The sequence below is a fragment of the Uloborus diversus genome, chromosome 6, assembly GCF_026930045.1.
Source record: "Uloborus diversus isolate 005 chromosome 6, Udiv.v.3.1, whole genome shotgun sequence".
Classification (NCBI taxonomy): Eukaryota; Metazoa; Arthropoda; class Arachnida; order Araneae; family Uloboridae; genus Uloborus; species Uloborus diversus.
The window spans coordinates 153,356,934-153,379,868 of NC_072736.1; the positions used below are offsets into that span (position 1 = coordinate 153,356,934).

The window sequence follows — 22,935 nt, forward strand, 5'->3', positions numbered from 1 at the left end:
GTGAAAATTTGATTTAAATTAGAATAAAAATAGAACTATTCATCGAATTCCCCCCCCCCCCCACCCAAACCGGTCTGCAAACCTTTTCAGGACTTAAAGAAACAAATTGCAAAAATTTCAGCGAAATTGTTTAGGTAGTTCTCGAGTTTTGAGGGTTCAAACACAAAGACGCTTTATGGAAACTTCATTTTATAGTATGTAGATAAACGCATAAAATGAATGCACACTGCACAGGTACGCAAAAAAAAGGGTAACAATTTTAACTTTACCACCTGGATTTGATCATCTTTCTTGGCACAATACTGCCGCAAAACAATTTGCGTAGCAGGTACAGTTAACTCTCTGTTTAACGACGCTCTGTTTAACGATTTTCTTTTGTAAAGACTGTTTTACGGTTCCGGATGCTCCATTGTAGTTTTAAAAGCATTCTGTTTAAGGACGCATTTTACTATTAAGGACGATTTTTTCTGGTCCCTTGAAAGTCGTTAAACAGAGGACCAACTGTACCTATCCCTCAAAAACAATATAATCCTTTATGACAAAGGGCGCTCCAATGGGAGGTCATTGCGACCTCCCAAAAATTTCCTCATTCGGTCAATTTTTCTGACGATTTGAGAAAATTACCTGCATTCTGCCAAATTTTGAGTTATATTTAGCAAAACTGTGCGGCAAAATATTTAGTTCTATTCGACAAATTTAGCCTCATTCGGTGAAATTGGGAGTTCTAATTATCAAAGTTATCATCATTCGCGTCAAAATTTGTATTTCCGTTCGGCAAATTCACAATTTCCACGATTTCAAAAACTTAACTTCTGGACTTCACATACAAGGATCATCATTAACATTTCCAAATGCAAAAGAAACGTTTTCATGTTACATATATACACTATTATTATAGACTACCTAAAACTATTTAAAATAAATAAATAAATAAATAATCAGCAAGCCATTGCGCATATGTCGTCAATCTCGTACTCCTGAACACTATTCATTTTTTTGCCATTTACAAAGTTCTTCCGCTTTTACGTATAACTCGACTCAGATATTCTCCAAAAACATAAACCGTAATTTGTCTCATTCAGTGGCTGCTGAGAATCTGCATAATGAAATGTTGTAGCTTCTCGTTCATGGAGTAGACTTTAAATATTCTTTTATATAAATCTATATACTTTTTAATTTCTATTTTCGTACTGGCTGAGTCACTCATTTACTCTTATCAGACATATTATACATTTGTATCAATTCAAACACATTGTCTGTAATATGTTTGAGTTTGTGCTTTATATTGTTCTCCGTCTTGTAAAATAAAGATGTAGTTAAGACGTTACCAGAGTATTTATAGAACAGCTCCGATAAGTTGAAGCTAGATCTTGAGAATGTATACTTATTTTTGATATAAAGCGAAGGGTAACTGAATCTCATTTGAGTCGGGTTGCTTTCTTAGTAAAATGAAGACTCAAATCCACGCCAATAACACGTGTTCTTTCACTACACTCCTCAAAACGAATTAAACATTGTCAAGGGTGTTAAGCTTCAACTGATCACAGACACAATAAACGGGCTGATGTATTGTGTTTTTATGTAAAAAATAAACAAAACATTATACTTATTTACATATTGCAGAAATTCGGAATGAAATTAGTTAAAATCAGTTTTGCGGAAAACTTTGATGTTCTTCTTTTCTTTTTTTTAAGCTATGCTTGCTATGGGACGTTGTGCGACGGGAATAAACAGGAAAAACACGACATATTAACGCGTTCCAACCGCTAACCTTTGACGCTCATATGCAGAGCTTTGTTTACATTTTTTTTATAAACTATTTATCTGTAACAAAGCATCTGGGGCGCATTCCTTCCGCGTTTGTCTGTTAACAGACAGGTTAGTGGTTCAAGCTCACCTGTGAGAGTGATATGGTTAATAATATTGAGAAGAAGTTTTTTTTTAAAATATTTTTAAAAAGAACAGTCGCGTGTGGGATACAATAAATAAACGGCCTTATCGGAAACTGAACTCAAATTGGTGTTTCAATACACCTTCAACATTATAAGTTTATGTTACTAAATAACCTCAGTAAAAGCATTGCTCCTGTCGGACAGTCCTGCGGCTGCTTTTTTTTTTTTTTTGAAATGTGCAATTATTGTATTCATTTTGCCGTTTTTTCATGCCTACCAGTATAACTAATTTAAGCATTCTTCGCCTCATTGACTCTGAATTCGAGACGCTATTTGGTTAAAAAACAGTTTTACTCACGACGCACATAAAGCTCGCTTGACTAAAAGATTAAACTTTTTATCAGAATGAATACAACCTCCTAAACCCCAATTCACCTTTTCCACGCATTACGAAACAGATAAAAATATTTGGGATAACTAAAATCATGTGCACGCGCTTTGATCAACTGATGCAATTAAAATCAAAGCTCAGTTGATTTAAAAAAAAAAAAAAACAAGAGGATTTGTCAGTTTTTCATTTCTCCCGTAAAAAATCCAAAGCAAGTTGTGTTTCCGACTTTATTTGTAAAACTAGTAAATCACACGTCATAATTTGACGTTATTAAATTACTTTTTCCTTCTTTATTAATAAAATTTCCCGTACAAATTAACGGCTTCAAAATTATGTCTATTGATGATAGATAAATGTTTGATCTTTATTGAAAAAAAATACACACGTTTAATGAAAAGATATAATTTTCGAATTTATACGTTGTTAAAATATTTCTTTAGTTGGATTTATATTTATAACTGATACTTACGACATTTATAACAAACAACAATACTGTAACGGTTTGCGTTGTAAAAAAATCTACATATTAGGCTTGAGGTTGTAAGTTGGCCCTAATAACCATATCTTTATTGCAGTATCTTAATTACCCTTTTCAGAGGCATACCTACCTACTCTTGAAAATAACCAATCAAAATATGACGAGTGCAAAATTTTAAAACATTTATATTATGTCGTATGTATGTACATATTTATTAAATCTCAGTTAGATGGACATGTTAGCAAATTTGTATTATATAACTAACTTATGAGAATTTTTATTGATGTAATACAAAACGCTTGGCAGAATAACACGTGTCATATTTTACTATTCTGAATTGAAAACGGACAGCCAAGTTACAGTCTGGCCACCAATAATATGGAAAAGGGAACTTCCGGTATATAAGCGGAAATGGATACCTCCATTAGTTTACAGGGGTGGTAGGGTCACAGAGGTGAACTTTTGCCTTATAATTATTTCGACGCAGTTTTGTAAAAAATGACAATTTGTTTAAGACCTTAAATTTGTTCTTTTAAATTTAAACTATATTCGATCTCTAATACCACAACAAAAATAGTTTGTTTATTTCTTTACAGCATGATTTTGATTTCACTATAATGCTTTCACAATGTCGTTAGAAATTTAAAAAAAAAATCTGTTCGTTGCTTCCACAGAAACACTTTTTGTTTTCCCTCATTTTATTATAGGGAATATATTAAATGAATAAGGCTCTATGAAATCATATATCTCGTGCATCAAAATTCCATCGCTATATTACATTCTCTCTATATTATAAGACCTTGCTAAAGATATTATCAAATAACGAATATAATTACTAAATTTTCGAAGATTTAAGGGATCTAAAGACCTTTTACCTTCTAAATTTTCGAATTACTGGAAAAAGCAAATTTGTTATGGATAATTTAATTCTGAACAATTTGATACCTTATTTATTACCATTCGCAAAAAAAAACTTTTCAAGTTATCGTACAAATGCGCAACCTTTCCCCATAGAGATTTATGTTAACAGCAGCTGTTTAAGCCTCTTTTTCTCAGGTGCCGGTTTCGCTGGTTTCTCGTTTTGCGTGCATGATATATCAGAAAGTTTCTTATATATGTCCGTAAAACTTTTAATGCATCTTTGTCTGGTTTATTTTCATGATCTAAACCTATTTTTTTAATTTTTTTTTTAATTTTATAAAAATAATATTAAAATTTTCCAAAATTTTGGGCGAAAATATTTTTTTTAAATAACACCTTTCATTTTTAGTTAAAATTTAGTTTTAGATCATAAAAATTAACCAGACAAACATGCATGAAAAGTTTTACGGAAATATATAAGAAACTTTGTGAGATTTCACGCACGCAAAACAAGAAACTGGCACCTGAGAAAAAGAGACTTGAACAGCTGCTGTTAGCATAATTCTCTATGGGGGAATGTTTAAGCATTTTTACGATAACTTGAAAAGTTTTTTGCATATGGTAAAAAATAATGTATCAAATTGTTCAGAATTAAATTATGCATGACACATATTTTTTCTAGAAAGCCGAATATTTTAAAGGTTAAAGGTCCTTAGACCCCTTAACAATGAAATAATGCCGTTATAAAGTCTATAGAGTGGTTTTAATGCTGTAAGACACCATAGAATTATCCGATCATACGTTTTGGGTATTGTAATTATTATTTTTTAATGGTGCGTTTCTTTAGTTTTGCTTTGCTAGTGTGCATTATATAGCGATTTTTTAAATTACAATAATTACATTTCTAAGAATATCTTAAATTTATTTTCCAACTATGTGCAAATCTCAATACAAAATAAACAAGAAGCTTTGCCCATAAATTTATTACACACATCAATGCATTGTGTCTAAGTATGCTAAAAAATTCTACGCAAGTCGACATTTTAAAATATAAGAAGTTTTCTTGTTAAAATTAATCATTATTACTACTGAATAAATTGCTTCTATATTGAAAGATAATTCCCAAAAACTTCTTTTAGCCATCACTTATTTTGAAGTAAAATTACAGAGACCGTGTTTCGTGTTCTTCTTTAATGAGTAAATTTTGTACACAAAACTGCCGCCATGAACATTTAATGTAGCGCGATAATGTTCTTTTATTCTCTTAGCGAACACTGATAAGGGAGCGGTATTAATATCCGCTTTTTCAATTATGGGCCTCAACTTTTAGAAGAAAAGGGGAAGATCCTAAAACTTTTTTTTTCTTTTAAAAATGATTAAGACGCACGCGAAATTGGTAGATAATAGCGCTCTAAAATTAAGGTTTAGTCGTCAAAGTCATGCGAGGAATTTAAGAACGTAATTATGTGTATAAAAGCTTCATGTTATTATTAGTGTTTATTTAAAGAAATCTATGAGGCGCAGGCCGCTTGCTTCGGATCAAGTTTGGAATAGTTTCTTTTCAAAAGGGTAATGAATGTCCATATGTATTTAAAAGCCTCATTAAAACTCTATTTTATGTTTGTTCCACATAAGTTAAAGAGTCGTAGCAAAATAATTTTAAGGTAATGCTAAGAAGAAAGTATGTTTAAGAAGCCTTTTTTGAAAATGGTTAATAATTTCATATGAATAGGGTGGCACGTAGTCGACTTGATTGCTTTGGAGCATGGTACTGGATTAACGTTGAGCCTTGTATGGATAAATTGTCTTGAATTTTGAAATTACAGCAGCATTATTCTACAGAAAGAACATAAAGTGCTTTGTGCAAATTTAGAGGGAAAAAAAGTTATAAAACTTCTTGCCGCAGTTTTTGGAAAAAAAAACTTTATTACCGTTGTTTAGACGACGTTATTAACATTTTACTTGATTCTGGTCCAGTTTTACGAATTATTTTAAATTATGATGTGACAAAATGATATGAACACATTTAAAAATTTCCACTGAAAGAGAATATAAACTGTTCAGAAATATTGATTATGACTCTAACTTTAAAAAAAAATTGAAAATGCACTATAATTTAGCATATAAATGACCGTCGCTGCCATGTGAACTGTCAAATGTGTCCACAAAGGGAGTTTTAGGAGTATGGGACGTACAAGTGCTTCAAGCGGTTTTAGGAAAAGCAAAATTTATATATATATATATATATATATATATATATATATATATATATATATATAATTTATTTATTTATTTATTTATTTATTTATATATTTATAATTTGATCAGGGACATTCATCAAGAGCTGTTACAAAAAAATAAAGAGAAAAAGAGAAAAAAACTGAAAAGATAACTAGTCGTAGTATTAGTTTTTTTTTTTCTACCGATTACAAGCGTATTATGGAGCAAAGAAATCTACGGGATGTCCCCAAAACTCTCGGAAAGGGAGAAATGAGCTGTTGTAAAAAGAATGAGGGATAGGAACACAACTTTAAGTGAGCTTCTGAAAGATTCAGTGATAGTGGCGTCAAAACCAACAATGCTCAGAACAGTCAATAGCTCTAAGATGCTGAAGTAACTTTACTAATAATAAAGCGGAAAGTCTCTTTGTCAGGAAGATGTCCGAATCTCTGTGACGCGCATAGCGCCTTGACCGTTCGGCCGATTTTCATTAAGTTTGGCCCAAAGTTAAAGTTAGTTTGTAGCATGGGGGTGCGCACCTCGAAGCGATTTTTCGAAAATTCGATTTTGTTATTTTTCTATTCCAATTTTAAGAACATTTTACCGAGAAAAATTATCACAAGATGGGCGAGTAAATTACCAAGTTATCATAACGTGGAACCGAAACACGGTCAAACCAATTGGCGAGAAATTCATCATACATTTTTTTAATAAATATACAGGCGACTCAAAAGACCTTTTAATTTTCTACTACGGGCAAAGCCGTGCGGGTACCACTAGTAAGAAAATAAAATCTTAATCACGTATGACAGGCAAGTATCATCATCACATGATACTTGCCTGATATGGAGAAATATCACATGTCCTGGAAGTTACAATATGAAACTATTACTTTCTGAAGAAAAAAACTACGCTTTAAATTCGCTTAATGGTTTTCCTACTTGTTGGCACAATATGTTCAAAAAACCTGAAACAGTTTATAAACGGAAGCAAGATAGAAGGTAGCTTATACTTTGAGCTGCAGTACATTTCGTGGTAGTGTTCCTGGCAGAATGAATTCAATAACCTTCCAAGACCTACTTACCAAAAAACAACGTGTTGGAATAAGGATTTTTACGAGAAAAATATATAGGAGGATATATATCCGAAGAAATTAGTGAACCTTTCTGGATATTCCAAGAAGAAGTTGCATCCATCCACACGCCAACAAGTTACTCCATGGCCAACTGTTTCTTCTAATTTAAACACGATGGGAAAATGTAAGGAGCATGCAGCCGTACTATAATCGCAAAAGTCGTATCCACAGCTGAGTTCAAAACGAGAAATTGCCGTTTATATAAAGCTAGACACCTCCATGTACTTGATTCAGGTGCACCCTTTTCAAAATCTTTTTAAAGTTTAACCCATTGACAAAAATTCATTAAACGTTCTATTAAGATGAAATAAGTGACAAAGAACCACCTGATGACCGGCACTCAATTTAGATAAAAATGTTAGATATGACTTTTGTTCTTTGCACGGCAGCATACCGGTTAGAGTAATTTATGCAAATGGAAAGCAATGTGCCACAAATACAGAATCAAAAGTGTCTATCATCTCCTACTTGAGAAAAATTGACCAGAACACAAAAAGATTTAATTCGCTCCATGCTGGACAGGATAATTTAGTAAACTGGCTATAATTCCATAATTTTTGTCATTTGTTCATAGCATTATGGCATGCATAGCAACACTTAAGAGCCATTGTCTGTAAGAATCAGGCAGTTTAAAGCATTTGTGGTTGTTGACATTTTTAATTTTTTTTATTTTCACATATGTTGTTCCTCTTATCATGAATGTAATGTAAATCCGAAATTTGAGCTTTGTCTGACTCACCGTTTTTGAGAAAACAATTTTTTTTGTTTAGGGGGCGTGGCACATTTTTGCTGGTTTTTCAAATTTGCAGATTTTAATGTGCTTGTTGCTTGAAGCGTCCTTATAATGACATGGATTTTTTAATTCCATATTATTATATGGTCTTGTTAGATACTGTTACTGCTGTCAATTCGGTGACACTACGAGGGCGACGCCCACAAACTCCGTTTAAAAATGACCGAAAATGAATTTTTTTCTATATTCAAGGCCAATTCAAAGCGCCTTCATGATGACACCAACATTTTAAGATCATTTTCTAGTCACATTTACATACACCAAAGTATGTATCAAAATCGGTGTCACTATAAGGGTACCACAAGATATTGGAATTTTTATTCGATAAATTTCACAAAAACACAAATATTTAGAATCTAATCACAACTGTCGCCCTCATAGCAGATATCTGATACTACATTAGGTTGATAACCAACATGTTTGTCTAACATTTGCACAAAAAAATCGGTGTCACTCCTATTATTTTTGGAAATATAATCGTTCCAAGTTAGTACGTTATTGCGGTTTTTTATATTTATTTATTTAATATTTTCACACATAGATTTTTTTTTTTTTTTACATATTTATTTTTAATTTAATACAAAGAAGTGTACCTTATAACATAAACAGCTTTTGGCAGCAAGAGAGTATTTTTCTTGAATAGAAAATGCCCGTTTTGATATAGGTACCAGGTGGATCTATTGTGCATAACATATCTAGATTATTATACCAATACTCGTCTTGTTTTTCCGGCCAAACAAATTTATTTATTCCAATTGTTCTTGACATGCATTTGACCTAAACTTGCAAATGGTCAACTTCTATTATTTTTCTGGGATACCATGTTTTCCCACGCTTTAATGCTACAAAATTAGCAGTTTTCAATAAAAGATGACCGTCTTTCTGAAATTGGTTGATTTGATTCTTAATGTTTTCTTCGTTTTGGTCTACGTTATCCTCAAATTCAGTTTCAGATTCTGAATGTTCGCTTTCTTCAATATTCTCATTTGATGTACTGAGAATGCATTCGTTTTTTTGTTTCTTCCATCGAAAAAAAAGGGGATAGGATTTGGTTCATAGTACAATACTCTGAAGCAACGAAAAGTTTTTTCCCCGTTACGAACTGCACTTCTCATCAAGTGTGTAACTTGACAGGGATGTTGTTTTTTCTCAGTATTTTCACCAATCGTAAATTGTTCTTATAAATACTGCTTCTGCTTTGAAGTGAACATGAACTGAGCTCGTAAAGATAGGGCCCATCCAGTTTCATTAAATTGAACTTGTGGCAATGCAGGGGTATTTATTAGTTGAAAATTTGAAGCATTTATATAAGATGTTTGTAAGAGCTTCTCTCTATACATCTTTCGCATAAAATCCATTTGCAAGTTGAGGTCAAATGTATGTCAAGAACAATTGGAATAAATAGATTTGTTTGGCCGAAAAAACGAGATGAGTATTGGTATGATAATCTAGACATATTATGCACAATACATCCGCCTGTACCTATATCAAAACGGGCATTTTCTATTCAAGAAAAATACGCTCTTACTGCCAAGATACACTTCTTTGTATTAAATTAAAAATAAATATGTTCGAAAAAACTATCTGGGGGTGAAAAGATTAAATAAATAAATATTAAAAAAAACGCCATAACGTACTAACTTCGAACGATTATATTCTCAAAAATAATAGGATTGACACCGATTTTTTTTTGTGCAAATGTTAGACAAACATGTTGGTTATCAACCTAATTTAGTATCATATCTCTGCTATGAGGGCGACAGTTATAGTTAGAGTTTAAATATTTGTGTTTTTTGTGAAATTTATCGAATAAAAGTCCAATATCTTCTGGCGCTCTTATAGTGACACCGATTTTGATACATATTTTTGATGTATGTAAGTGTGGCTAGAAAATTATCTAAAAATGTTGGTGTCATCATGAAGGCGCTTTGAGAAAATTGGCCTTGAATATAGAAAAAAATTCATTTTCGGTCATTTTTAAACGGAGTTTGTGGGCGTCGCCCTCGTAGTGTCCCCGATTTGACAGCTGTAAAAGTATCTAACAAGACCATATAGTAATATGGAATTAAAAAATCCATGTCGTTATAAGGACGCTTCAAGCAACAAGTACATTAAAATCTGCAAATTTGAAAAACCAGCAAAAATGTGCCACGCCCCCTAAACAAAAAAAAAAAATGTTTTCTCAAAAACTTTGAGTCAGACAAAGCTCAAATTTCGGATTTACATTACATTCATGATAAGGAACATTCTATGTGAAAATAAAGAAAATTAAAAATTCCAACAATCACAACCTGCCTGATCCTTACAGACATTGGCTCTTAAAGTCGATAAGAGGGTTTGAAATTTTTTTAAAGTAATTTTCAATAAATTTCTTTGACTTTTTCAGCCTAGTTACATGATGATAATACCAACTCATATATAGAATTTCATTTAATTATTAAAAAAGTTATTTTCTTTAAATTTCTCATAAATTCAAATTACTCCTCATTTTTTCATATTACTCCTAGCGTATAAAACTTCATCAAAATTAAAAAATACTATCTAAATAAGATACGTAAAGCAACCAAAAATAGAATGTTGCAATTTCTTTTTCAAAATATTTTGGTAAAGGTAAAAAATGGAGAACTTATTTCCATTTAAAATTTAATGTAAAAAAGCCGAAAACTAGACGTTTGCGGTAAAATATGTCCATATTTCAATAAAATGTAGCAAATATATTCCCCAAAAATGTTAACCTCTTAAGTACCTGTTATAAAAATTTCAGCAAATTTAAATAATAACTCCTTTCCTTGGAACGGTTAGAATTTTGTAATTAGTTGAAAATTAGGTTTGGAGAAAATCAACATTTTTTGTTTGTTAGAAATTTCATCATTAAATGAACAATTTAATTTTTAATACAAATTCACCACAAATAAGGTCTTATGATTCATTTGAAATGGTATTAGTATTAAAAGTTAAAACATTATATGCATTTTTTACTCGTGCAATTTATACGCATTTTTTATATGCATTTTTTAGTCAAAAAAAGTGGCGTGACTCCCACAAAAAGTACCATAACTTCACCAGTTTTCTACCGATCCATTTTTTTTAACGGTTCAGATAAAGTTTCAGTTTTTAGAAATATAATAAATAAAAAACAGATTGTTTGACCAATTTTTACTCATCTGAAAGCCCCTTATCGCCTTAAAAAGGAAACATGCAATGTTCATAAAAAAGTTAATTAATTTGCTTCTTATTTTTCTATTATACTTAATCATGCAAATTGCAGATGATTTTAAGAGTAGTGCTTAATAATGTAAAGATGATGTGAAGGAATTATTATTTGTTCTGTTTTAGAAGCTAGTTGATTCCTTTATTTCGTTCACTGTTTTCTTATTTTCTTCCATTAATTTTTACAAATTTACTTATTCATTCATTTGAAGAAGATTTTGTTTTATTAATCAAGAATAATATTTCTTTAGCATAATATTTTAATTATTTATTTTCCCTATATATGGAGTAAAATCTTTTTTTACTTCAACTTAAAATTGAAAATCTATTTCGAAACTGAAAAATAATGTTTCAATACAAGTTACATTATAAAATGCGTTACGTTCTTCATATACTGTAATTTTCAAAACAAATTTTCAATTTGTTTATCTTGAGAAATTTAAGTTAGCTTACCTATCTTAGTTTAACTCATATTCCCCAACCATAGTTTTATAAACGAGATCATTTTTCCCACATAATAATAATAGTCAGAGCTGCAAATTTATTTCAAAACTGAAAAATATTGTTTCAATACAGGTTAAATGATAAAATACGTTGCTTTTTTTTTATGAACAATAACTTTCAAAACAAATACCAATTTATTTATGGATAATTGGAGTTAAGCAACTTACTGCAAAATACCTAGCTTTGCCTTCAATCTTTGAATTGAACCGCACCATTGCTGCGGTCACTCATTTGCTGTGCTATTTCTACATTAGCTACCAGTTTGTTTGGCTTCCTTCGCTCCTTCAGAGGTTTTCTGCGTCCAGCTCAGTGACTTCCTATTCCGGGCTAATGTGTTCTAAAAGGCAAAAAACCCAAAAACGCAGTCCTCGGATGGAATAACTGAGCTGGCGGTGTATTTTATGAAATTTCCAATTTATTCAGCAAGAGTCATGTAAGTATGTAAGTTTACCTTACATTCCTCTACCAAAATTTTGTCAACGAGATTATTTTTCAAACGTAATAATAATCAGAGGTGCAAAGTCAGAGCCAGACTGAGTTTGAATAAGGGGTTCGAAGATTTAAACTCCAAGTGTCGGAGTCAATCGTTTCCCCCTTAGAGTCTAAAACACTGCCAGTGATGTTGAGTCCGAGTCGAGCTGATTTTTAAGCAAAGTAGTCGGAGTCGATAGTAAAATATTTACATTCGCAAAGTCGGAGTCAGTCATTTTTCCTTAGAGTCTGAAACTCTGTCAGTAATGTGGAGTCCGAGTCGGACTGAGTTTTGATCAAAGGAGTCGGGGCTATAGTGAGTCGTTTTACCTCCGTATCCGCAGCCATGATAAGCAATATAAACACTCCTGATTTTATTAACAGAAGTATGGGAATGTCCACAGTGAAATGGTTAAGATGACATAGTTTTTCTTTTAAATGAATCAATCGAAAATTTGTTTTGAAAATTGCTATACATAAAGAAAGAACATTGTATTTTATAATAAAACTTGCTTTGAAACAGTATTCTCATATTTTTGGTATTAATTTTGAGTCTTCAAAAAAAAAAAAAAAAGTGGAAAATTTTCAATTTTTTATGTGGCAAAGTGAAAAGTAAAATATTTTTCGAATGAAATATTTTCTATTTGATTCTAAAATATATTTTTGATCAAAAGAAGTAGTAAATAAAAGGTTGAATGAATAACTGAAAAGATAATGAAACAGTAAACGAATAACTAAGTGAATAAATCGATAAAAATTGAAGAAGAATGAATGAATGAGAAATTAAGTGAATGAATGAAAAAAAAAGTGAATTACTAAATGAAGGAATGTAAATGAATTAAATGATAAATGAAAACGTAAGTGATTTATATTAAATGATTGAGTGAGTAAATGAAACAAACTATTTCACTTTGCCCCGTATGTACTTGACTAACTGTACAATTTATCTAAAAATACAAATAAGCTTAATATTAACTAAATTGATACTGCATTGGTTATTAGGAGGTTTCAATCATAAGTTAAATTGTTAATAACAAGAGTTTTATCATTTTATAGAAACAAAAGTAATTTTTCACTTACAACAAAATATTACATTACGAGTATCTTTTTTTTTAATTGCCTGTATTACCAATTGCTTTAATCTTCGGCGGTATTTTTTTTGGTACTGAAATAGACTACATATGGTTCCTCATAGTTTAAATAATACCAGATAGGTGAAGATAAACTCAGAGTAAATATTTCACCTTTTCACTTTGCCCCGCTATTTCACTTTGCCCCATATTCCCCTACCTCCACATAAATATTTAATCACATGAAGTTTTATTCCTCGTTATTTTCTTTCAGATGAACTTGTTCTGGAGAACTTCAGCCGTACAGAAAGGAGCTTTCATAGTGATTCCATGCTTGAGCCTCCGCAGAGACCTTCTGCTGATCAGCTTGACCCAAAACATATGCCTTATTTTGACAACAGTACGGAGAGAAACGTCACTTATCAAGACTCGAAGCCGGTGTATCTTCACTGCAAAGTCAGAAATATAGGAGATCGTTCGGTAAGTAGATGGCAGTATGTTTTTTCTTACATGACGTGGGTTAAAATATAAAAAAAAGGCTTCTTTCAATGTTTTTACTGTTAAAGAAGCTAGTGGTTGAAACCGAATTGTTACTTTTCTTATTGCTAAAAGTATGTAAACATGCTTTTAAATTTTTATGTTTACTTAAATGCATAAAATATTTATATTGTAAATTTATTTATTGATCAATTGAGGTAGTGAGAAGCAAAGGGATGTAAGTGGCAAAATGAAAAATTTGGAGATAACCAACCAGTACACATGGTAGGTAAAACCTCTCCTCTGTCTTGGGGCAAGAGATGGTACTGGTAGCCCTGGTAGTTGCTGCTACACAGCATGATTTAGAAAAAAAAATTCAATAACAGTCTACCTAGGATGTTATCTTTAAACGCGTTTTACTCAAAACTTGACAATGTCCGCTTACTCCCCTTTGCTTCTGGCTGCCTCAATTTGTAATTACTCGCATCACGTCAGGTTTTTATTACCTAGTTTTTTTCTTTTGCTAATTTTGCAAGCAAATATAATGCAATTAATACATTTATTTGAAAAAAAATAAGTTTCAAGAAACATGTTTGTTAGCATTTTATGAATGTGAAGAGTTATCCTTCCCCCCCCCCCTTCAGAAACTAGATCTTTAGAAAAAAGTTGATTTAGATTAGGAGGAAGATTTTTTTTTTTTAATGTTTAAACTTTTGGATCATTATTCTTCTTAATTCAACATTTAATATACGTTTTCTACTACGTTTATTTTTCATATTTATCAATATGTTTTATTCTTTGCTTTTAATAACAATAGTATCTCAATTTAGGGTGTATTTTTTCGATTTTGTTAAGCATAAGAAAAATTTGCTCATGACTATAATTTGAATTATATAAATAATCCTTATTCCGTCAGTATTATTATTTAGTTACATTGCTATTAAGAGTTCTTAATGAAACATTACGCTTAAATTTTCATTTGGAAAAATTTGAAAATATCACTGCAATAATGCTATATAAAATATTCATAATTCCTGCTCAGCAGTGTTGAAAATCATCTATTTCGGAAAAACGGCTTTTCAGTTGCTAATCAGATCGGAGTTTTCAACTCGTTTGGCACGCAGCAACCGAAAACTCAATGCAGTGGTAGAACACTCGAACTGATTATTATTAAATACGGACTTCTGAATATAATTTTGTGAATTATTTCGAATATTGATTAGGTTTGGAAAATAAAATTACCTAACCATTTAAGGACCTATTTAAAGTTTAAACCAGTTAAAGTATTTATTTAAAGTTTCCTAACCATTATGGTCCTTAAATGGTTAGGAAACTATCAAAACAATACAAATACAACAATAAAAAAACAATAACAAATTGATAAATAAATTTACATTTTTCAATTTGCAATATTTAAAAGATACAGTTTTTTTCCCTTCTATTAAGACAATGTTGTGCTAATCTGGAAAATAAAATATTCGTCAGTTTTATTAGATAACATATGAAATACATTTTTAACTTAAGTAAGATATATACCATGGTACTTACAAGCCTAACATAAATTTTGAAGTTCATTCATTCTTACGCAAAAAGTTTCAGTCTCGAGACTAGCCAACTGACGCTGTGCTGAATGTATAATTAAAGCATAAACGTTTGTTTTTAAAGTTGGTAGTATTGTTTTCAAAAATGTAACTGTACTATCTGAAACTTAGTTCTATTTGAAACTTAGTTCTATTTGATGTTTCAATATACCTTCAATATTATAATTTTATATTATTCAATAAAAGCATAGCTTCGGTAGACCATCCCCGCGACTGTCACTATTTAATTAAAAAAAAAAAAAAACATGTCCCTCTCCTGAGTGGGTTTGAACCACCAAACCCTCAGTTAATAGCCAAACGAGCTAATGAATTGGAAAACTTCGCCATGGATTGTTAAACGAATTAATGTAAACAAAGCTATTCACATGCGTTTTGAAAGTAGCATGTGAAATGTTTTTCTTTTTACTTTTTTTTTTGTTTTCCAGTTCACTCCAGCCACCAACTCGCGAAAGAGAGCATAGCTTCAAAAAATATCTATGCATGTTGCAAATTGAAACAGGAAACGTAATTATAAGCAGTTTTCCAAAACATGACGTAATACATGTTGTAGACGCAAGTGGTCAGAAACGGGGAAACCTGGAGATTGTGTTTTGAAGTTGGAAACCAAGAACAAGTAGCTCGTTGATGTGCATGTATGGTGCTATCCGGTAAAACTAAATGCACAACTCTATAGCAATAGCTACTGACCGCCATTGAGCACCTTAATCTTCAAGTAAATTTGCAAAGCGAAGTCTACAGGGCTGAAACCACTGATCTTCAGTGAGTGTTACGGCAAAAATCGCTTGCGCGCAGACGCTTTCCGGTCTAGTATACTTGGCCCATGGAAATACTTTCTCGTTGTGTATTTAGTTAATACTACATCTATGGTGTTACCACAGCATGATTTAGAATCTTCTTGTCTCAGCCTGACGAAGATTAGACGGCGAGGTTATTTTTAAGGAAGATAGTTTTCCATCATAGCGAAACAGCAAAATATATAAGGCTTATTCTGTTTGTGCAAATTGAATCGGCAAAATTCCAAACAAAATTCACTCTACTTTATCTTACATAACCGATGCAAATCAATCGCAACGTACGCATTATGATATATGTCCAAAGGCTTACAAATGAAGTAGTCGAAATTAGTTTTAACAAATATAAAGTTAAGTTATAGTTATATTTCAATTTTGGCAATTACAATAAAACACCGATTTTACGGCCCCCGAATCTACGTTTTCCTCGCATTTTACGTTTTCTCATCTGGTCCCATCATCAGTTATCCTACTAGTATGTATTTCCCGTATTTTACATTTTCCTCGTATTTTGCGTTTTTTTATCCACTCCATTGATAAACGTAAAATCGGGGTTTCGCTGTATTATGTATTTTATTTAAAAAAAAAATAAGATCACTTACACAAACTTCGTGCAGGAAATTAGTATAATTTTCCCATACATTTCATCAATGTTGTTTTGTTGTGTTTTTGCTAAAACAGCCATTGTTTTATTTGTAATGCAAATGCGTCTCTGAGAAAAAACATCTTATCTGATAAATCTATGATCAAAACGTTTCTTTTAAAAAAGTGCAATATTATCACTGAAGCATAAAAACTATTCATACCAGCAATTTAAAAAGAACCTAGTAGTTGATATGTGGATTTTTTTTCCTAAAATGTCTAGCATAAAACTGAAAAAAGAAAAATGTAAAAGATCTAAGGAAATTCATGATTTTCGTTTCTGGTACTTAAATAAAATTATCCTTCTTAACTCGCATATATCAGCAGTTCTTTTCCTTTTCTATTATCCGGTTTCAAGAAAAATACCAAAAAAAAAAAACAAAAAAAAACGCAGACTTAAAAGAACAAAATAGGTGCATTATGTCATAATCTCCCCAAAAAAATCAGTCAATATTTTTTGCACCAACTGCACAACAAACAATAATAATCAAAAAAATCCAAGAATAAAAGGGAAGCCTTATAGTTTTTTTATCGCAAGTTTGTTGCGTATTCAATTTTTATCTGCAATTCGCTCGTTTCCCCCTTTTTAAACTCTTTCTGGGTCACATTAACGACATAGTTTGGAATTTTATGTCATTACTTTTCATCAGATAGAATGATTTCCGCAGGGAAACAGAGTACATGATGAACCGCTGAAAATTGCTTTCGAAATATATATGTAGAGAAATTTTAAATGGTTTTTTCCCCCGAGATGAATCGATACCTTTTCGCTTACTTTGTGTCGCGGGCAAGTAAAAGCCTCAAATCGTTTTACAAGTTTTTTTTTTTTTTTTAATTTTTGCGTGTATAGTGAAAAATTATATATTTTTTGCAGACAGCTTAAGAGCTTTTGAAAACTGATGCATATTTAATGCTTAAAATATTTAACTAGTTAAACTTTTAGAATACGTTTTCCTTCATTTTACTGTATCTCGCTTTTTAAATTTAGATAAAGGTGTAACTTAGTGCAATGTACAAAAAAAAAAAAAAAAGTAATAATAACTTAAAATAAAACAACGGCCCAAAGAACATTGTTCAGTAGCTGTAAATTAATACTTGGTTAGTGTACACGAATAGAGGCTTCGTAAGTATATAAATAATGCGGCAGATATACGAGTTAAATCTCACCATTGCCTTGTGGACTATCGTTGCTGGACTTCAGTAATAACAGATATTTAGTTTGTTGGTAATTTAACCTTCGCCGAGGGAACATTTGCTTCAAGCTCGGTTATTGACTAGTAGCAAACATACCCAGCGTTGCCTGGGTCAGTAATAGTATTGAGAAACAATTTATACTTTAATTAATTTTTTTTTAGCTGTGTATCGTGGCTTCACCAGCGTTAATAAGACAACAATGTATTAAAAAACTATTTTAAGTGCATCACGCAATGATACATACATGATATACATTACACACCCTTATCCACATCGGTGTTTTCCGTTAAATACGAAAATCGAACAAAAACTATTTCAATAAAAAATAATTGAAAATCCTTGGTCTATGAATTAATTATTTTTTAAATGTTCCGGGTTATAAATGCTGAAAATAATCCTGTCCGCGTCTGGATCCGAACCCGAGACCCTAGGGTTGCTGCGTGAGCGCTTTACCGACTGACCTTTTCGGGCAAAAAAGTTCGAGCTATTGATGCAACAAAAAATGCATCATGATTATTCTTGATTTAATTTCAATTTATTGCTGCTCCACTCCTATTAGTCATAGCGTGATGTTATGTAGACTATCTAGCCTTTCTCAATAAAGGGAATATTCATCACAAAAATATTTTTCAATTCGAACCGGTAGTTCCTGAGATTAGTGCATTCAAACAAACAAACTCTTCAGCTGTATATTATTAGTATAGATTCCAGTCTGATGAGTCAATTACAAGAATATAACTGCAGCATCTGGATAACATGACTGGGATGCCGGTATATCATGCAGTAGCGGCACGTAAAAAATAATACAGCTGACATTTAGACATAACTTTAAATTCCATTACTTTACTGTAGAAATTTAGCTCTCATCTTTTGAAGCGTTAGTGTTATATTCCATCTAGGTTGGTCAATTTGTACCCCCTCCCTTTTTTTTAATTTTTTTGATACTATGATTCTTATACTATTTATATATTTTCATCTACTTTTTAACTAGTATTTTTTTTTCTTACTGGAGGCCAATTCCATGCGTGACTCACACTAAAAGAGAGAGAAAAGTTATAAAAAAAATAATTTGAATTTTGTCATCTTAAATTCAAATTATGTTTTTCGCAATCACGAGTGCGTGTGTGTATGTAGGCGTGTGTGTTTGTGTGTGTGGGGGGTATGTGTTTGTGTGTGGGGGTATGTGTGTTTGTGTGTGGGGGTATGTGTGTTTGTGTGTGGGGGGTATGTATGTTTGTGTGTAGGGGATGTGTGTGTGTGTAGGCATGAGTGTTGGTAGTTGTGTGTATGAGTGTTTGTGTGCACGGGGGCGGGGTATGTGTATGTGTGTGTAGGCATACGGTTTGTGTCTGTGTGCAGGCATAAATGTGTGGGTAGTTGTGTGTATGTATAGGTGTCTGTATGTATGCGTGTGTGTATGTGTTTAAGTGTGTGTGTATGTATTTGAGTAAGTGTGTGTGTAGTTGTGTATGTATGCGCGTGTGTGTAGGATATGGATGCAGCATCGTGAGGAGCCGGTCGACGGTGATGCTGCAGAGGGTGCTGGTGGGAAAATAAAATGAAAGGACGCCAAAACAGTCAAATGAAAGCAATAAGCAATCGTGATTGCTCAAAAATCTATGATAATTGATTAAAACCAGCACTATAATACACATTGGCAGTTAGGTTAATGTTTTATACTTATTAAAGTAAACTTGATTTATATTATCACGTGAACACAAGTTCGATACGCTACTTTGAAAAGGAAGTTAATTTTAAACTATGCTTAGATGTGTGAATTTCTTGATTTTTGCATCTTTAAAAATGTTTGCAAATGATAATTTGGTTCTTGACTGATTAAACATTGAATTGAACTAGAAAAATAATTTGAAATATATATTTATCAACTCTAGGAAACAAATCATTATGATGATAAAATTTTTTAATAAAGACAAAAAAAAAACTTTTTAGTACGCGAAAAGTACAACAGTATTTTTTGCTTACTAATAAAAAAAAATAAAATACATACAGATTTTATGTTTAACTGTAAATGCCAATCGATTCTTTACTTTCTCTTGACCAATTGACATGGGTGTTAAATATTTGAAGACTTAGATTTTTTAAAAAACTTTCTGTTTATTAAGTAAACTTTTATACATAAGTATTTTTCTGGTAGCAAGCTGCATAAAATTAGGTTGATTATTGGTTTAAAAGCAAGTTATACAATGAAACTTTCACGAAGACAATAAGTCATTACTATAGTTGTTTAGATATAAAAAATTAGCTGTACCTAATGTAAATATCAACAACAAATACATTCTCAAGAAGATACTGTAAATGCTATGCAAATATTACAGCCCTCTCACTCATTTATAAATTACATATTATGAGCAAGTATTAAAATATCATAAATAAAACCTAAAAAGGGACTAGCTGCATAGTTATAGAAAAGTATGATCAATTCTTCTTAGTCGCACGAACGTTTAAGTCACAATAAAGTTTTAACTGAAAAATTATTTTTATTAAAAGCAGGTATAAACGTAAAGTTGCATGTAAATCACATAACGTATTTGCAATTTATTTTATTTTTTCTTTTTTTTATGAACAAAGCTAGTAATTGTTTTTAAAAGAACAAATTTAAATTCATTGTAATTTACTGAATTTAACTGTCTTACTTTTATCGCATTTGTGCGCATGTTTGTTTTACCACACAAATGGGCTTTAATGTGTTCATAAGAAATTATTTTTAATACTCCAAAGAGTATAACCTACTTCAAAATATGTATAACATTAGCTTAGGTTGCTGGTTTCTCCAAAAACATAAGTTACATCTTTGATTTTTGGATTTATTTTTGAAAGGAAAAATATAATTTCATTTTCATTTATAGACCTTACTTGTTTCTATAGCAGATGTATGGGCCTTTTTTTACCCCCCCCCTCTCCACCAAAAAAAATTCCTGCAGTTCAATATTTAACTTTTTTAAGTCACATTCATAAAAACACATAATTGGAACACTTGCACTTTTATTTCATTTGAGTAAAAAAAGTAGTAATCTAATTACAATTACTGTTAAAATGAAAAATTGTCTTCATAAGTGTTAACAATCGATTTTTCTTTGTAAATATTAAAGATCATATCTCACGTCAAATGCAATTTTTTAATCTGTTTATAAAAGTACGAGCCGACTCATTTATTTTAAACTCACTCTTTGAAAACTTATATATATTAAACTTTTTTAGACGAGTAAAATATGAATCAAATTTAAATGCCTTTATTTATGTGAAATATTTCAAAATTAGCCTATGAATGGACAAAATAGATGACTGTCCTGCTTTTTTAACAAAGAAAAATGTATCTTGTTTCTATAAATTGAATGAAAGTGTAATCATTAATGTGGCTCTTTCAATATTTTTTGGCTCAAGTACAGGAAAAAAACAGCATGAGATAAGTTAAGTCCAAAAAATCTATCAAAAATATTTTTTGTTGGCTCTTTTTCGTTTTACTTCACAGAAAAACGTTTCTTCAAGAAAATAATCGCATTTGGCGCAGTGCGTGATTGGAGTACAAATAGGATTTTAATGGACTTTCTTTTTTTTTTACACTTTTCTGTCTTGCGAAAACAGTCTTTGGAAAAAAAAAACTTTCTTACTTGAAGACTCTAAAAAGAAGTATCTGAGAATGAACTACTGACCCCTAGGGTACGTTTTGTAATTGAACACACAATTATGATTTCATCTGAGAGCTCCTAGAAAATAAACAGTGGACAGTGAAGATATTTCTTTTTTCCAAATCTAATAAAAGTGACATTTTTATTAAAAAAGATATGTTTGCCAAATAAATTTGAAGTTTTATTATATTTTCAAATAAAAACTTATTGTTAATCAATAGATATAACAAGTTTTTTTTTTTTTTTCTTTAATGCTTTTATTTTCTATCTTTTATGATTTGGGTTAGGAATGAATAAAATATTTTTTGATGGTAGAAAAAAAATCAAATGCACGAGTTAAGAGTGATATTGGCGCGAATCAACAGTTTTACAAATTGAATTAAGAATGTTTTATTTGGGTCTACTTTAGTTCCAATATTAAGTGTACCCATTGCACAAAAAGTACTGCAATATATTATCCCCTAGAAGATCATTATTATTATGCTTATTATTATCATAGTCGTATTATTATTATAATTCCTCATATTATATTTATTATTATAATTATGTTGTTGTTATTATTAATAATAATAGTAGTAATACAAATTATGTAAAACAATAAAAATATAAAATAATAATAGTAATTATAACACAGTTACCAACGTTTAAATACAAATCTTTCTCTTCGATATAAATTTCTGCACTAGTGAATTTTACACAGATACTTTTATAAAATATTGAATTACACTAAAATAAAAGTACTTTGTTTGAGATTGTTTCTTTTTTAACCTAAGTATCTTTTTACAAACATGGTTGCATTCGTTTAGTAAAAGACGGGACTTCATTTAGTAAAAGAAAAGGAATCATTTTAATTGTTCTTCACGCAGGTTTGTGCATAAGCAATTGTGGTTAGATACCATAGTTCGTGTTTAGTATTTTATTTTCATTTTCAAATGTAATAGGCGAGTCTTTTTTACTATACTTTTTAAAATTTTCAGTTTTATCAAGCTTCACAGTCAAATTTTACTGACAATAATATACGATAGTTTAAGTCCATTATTCCTCTTCATTTATTTTCTACTGATGTATTCTTGCCATTTCTCACAGGTAGACCAATTCTTAGTTCTTGCAGCTACTCGTGTGCCACAACTATTTTACTTATTATATTTTGTTCAAAAGGACAGCTGATCAATCAACATAAATATTTCTCTTTCATTAAGCAAATCTATTATGACAAATTATGAAAGATCTATGTTGCACCCGATTATTGTAGAAACAATATCATAGAACACGCTGTTCCCAAGTCAACTACGAACTTCAAGTTTGATCATAGTTCTATATATATATATATATATATATATATATATATATATATATATATATATATATATATATATATATATATATATATATATATATATATATATATACGTATCTTACTTTTCCAAACCAATATATGAAAAAAGAAAACAAGTGTGTTAAGGAAGTATTTCAGTATTTTGTCTTTTCGTGCACATAAGTTACTAGAAACCGATGCGGTTTCTAGCCAACTTTTTTAAAAAATGAGACCTTACCATGT

At 30.9% G+C, this 22,935-nt stretch overlaps 1 protein-coding gene across 3 annotated transcripts in view; it reads left to right on the forward strand.

The window, feature by feature from the left end:
* Nucleotides 1–22,935, forward strand: part of LOC129224085 (uncharacterized) — a 152,939-nt gene that overhangs the window by 107,839 nt on the left and 22,165 nt on the right. For all 3 annotated transcript variants that reach the window (XM_054858488.1, XM_054858487.1, XM_054858489.1), the window contains one exon: nucleotides 13,300–13,505. In XM_054858488.1, coding sequence (XP_054714463.1) covers nucleotides 13,300–13,505 — 206 coding nt within the window. The remainder of the gene's footprint in view (nucleotides 1–13,299; nucleotides 13,506–22,935) is intronic.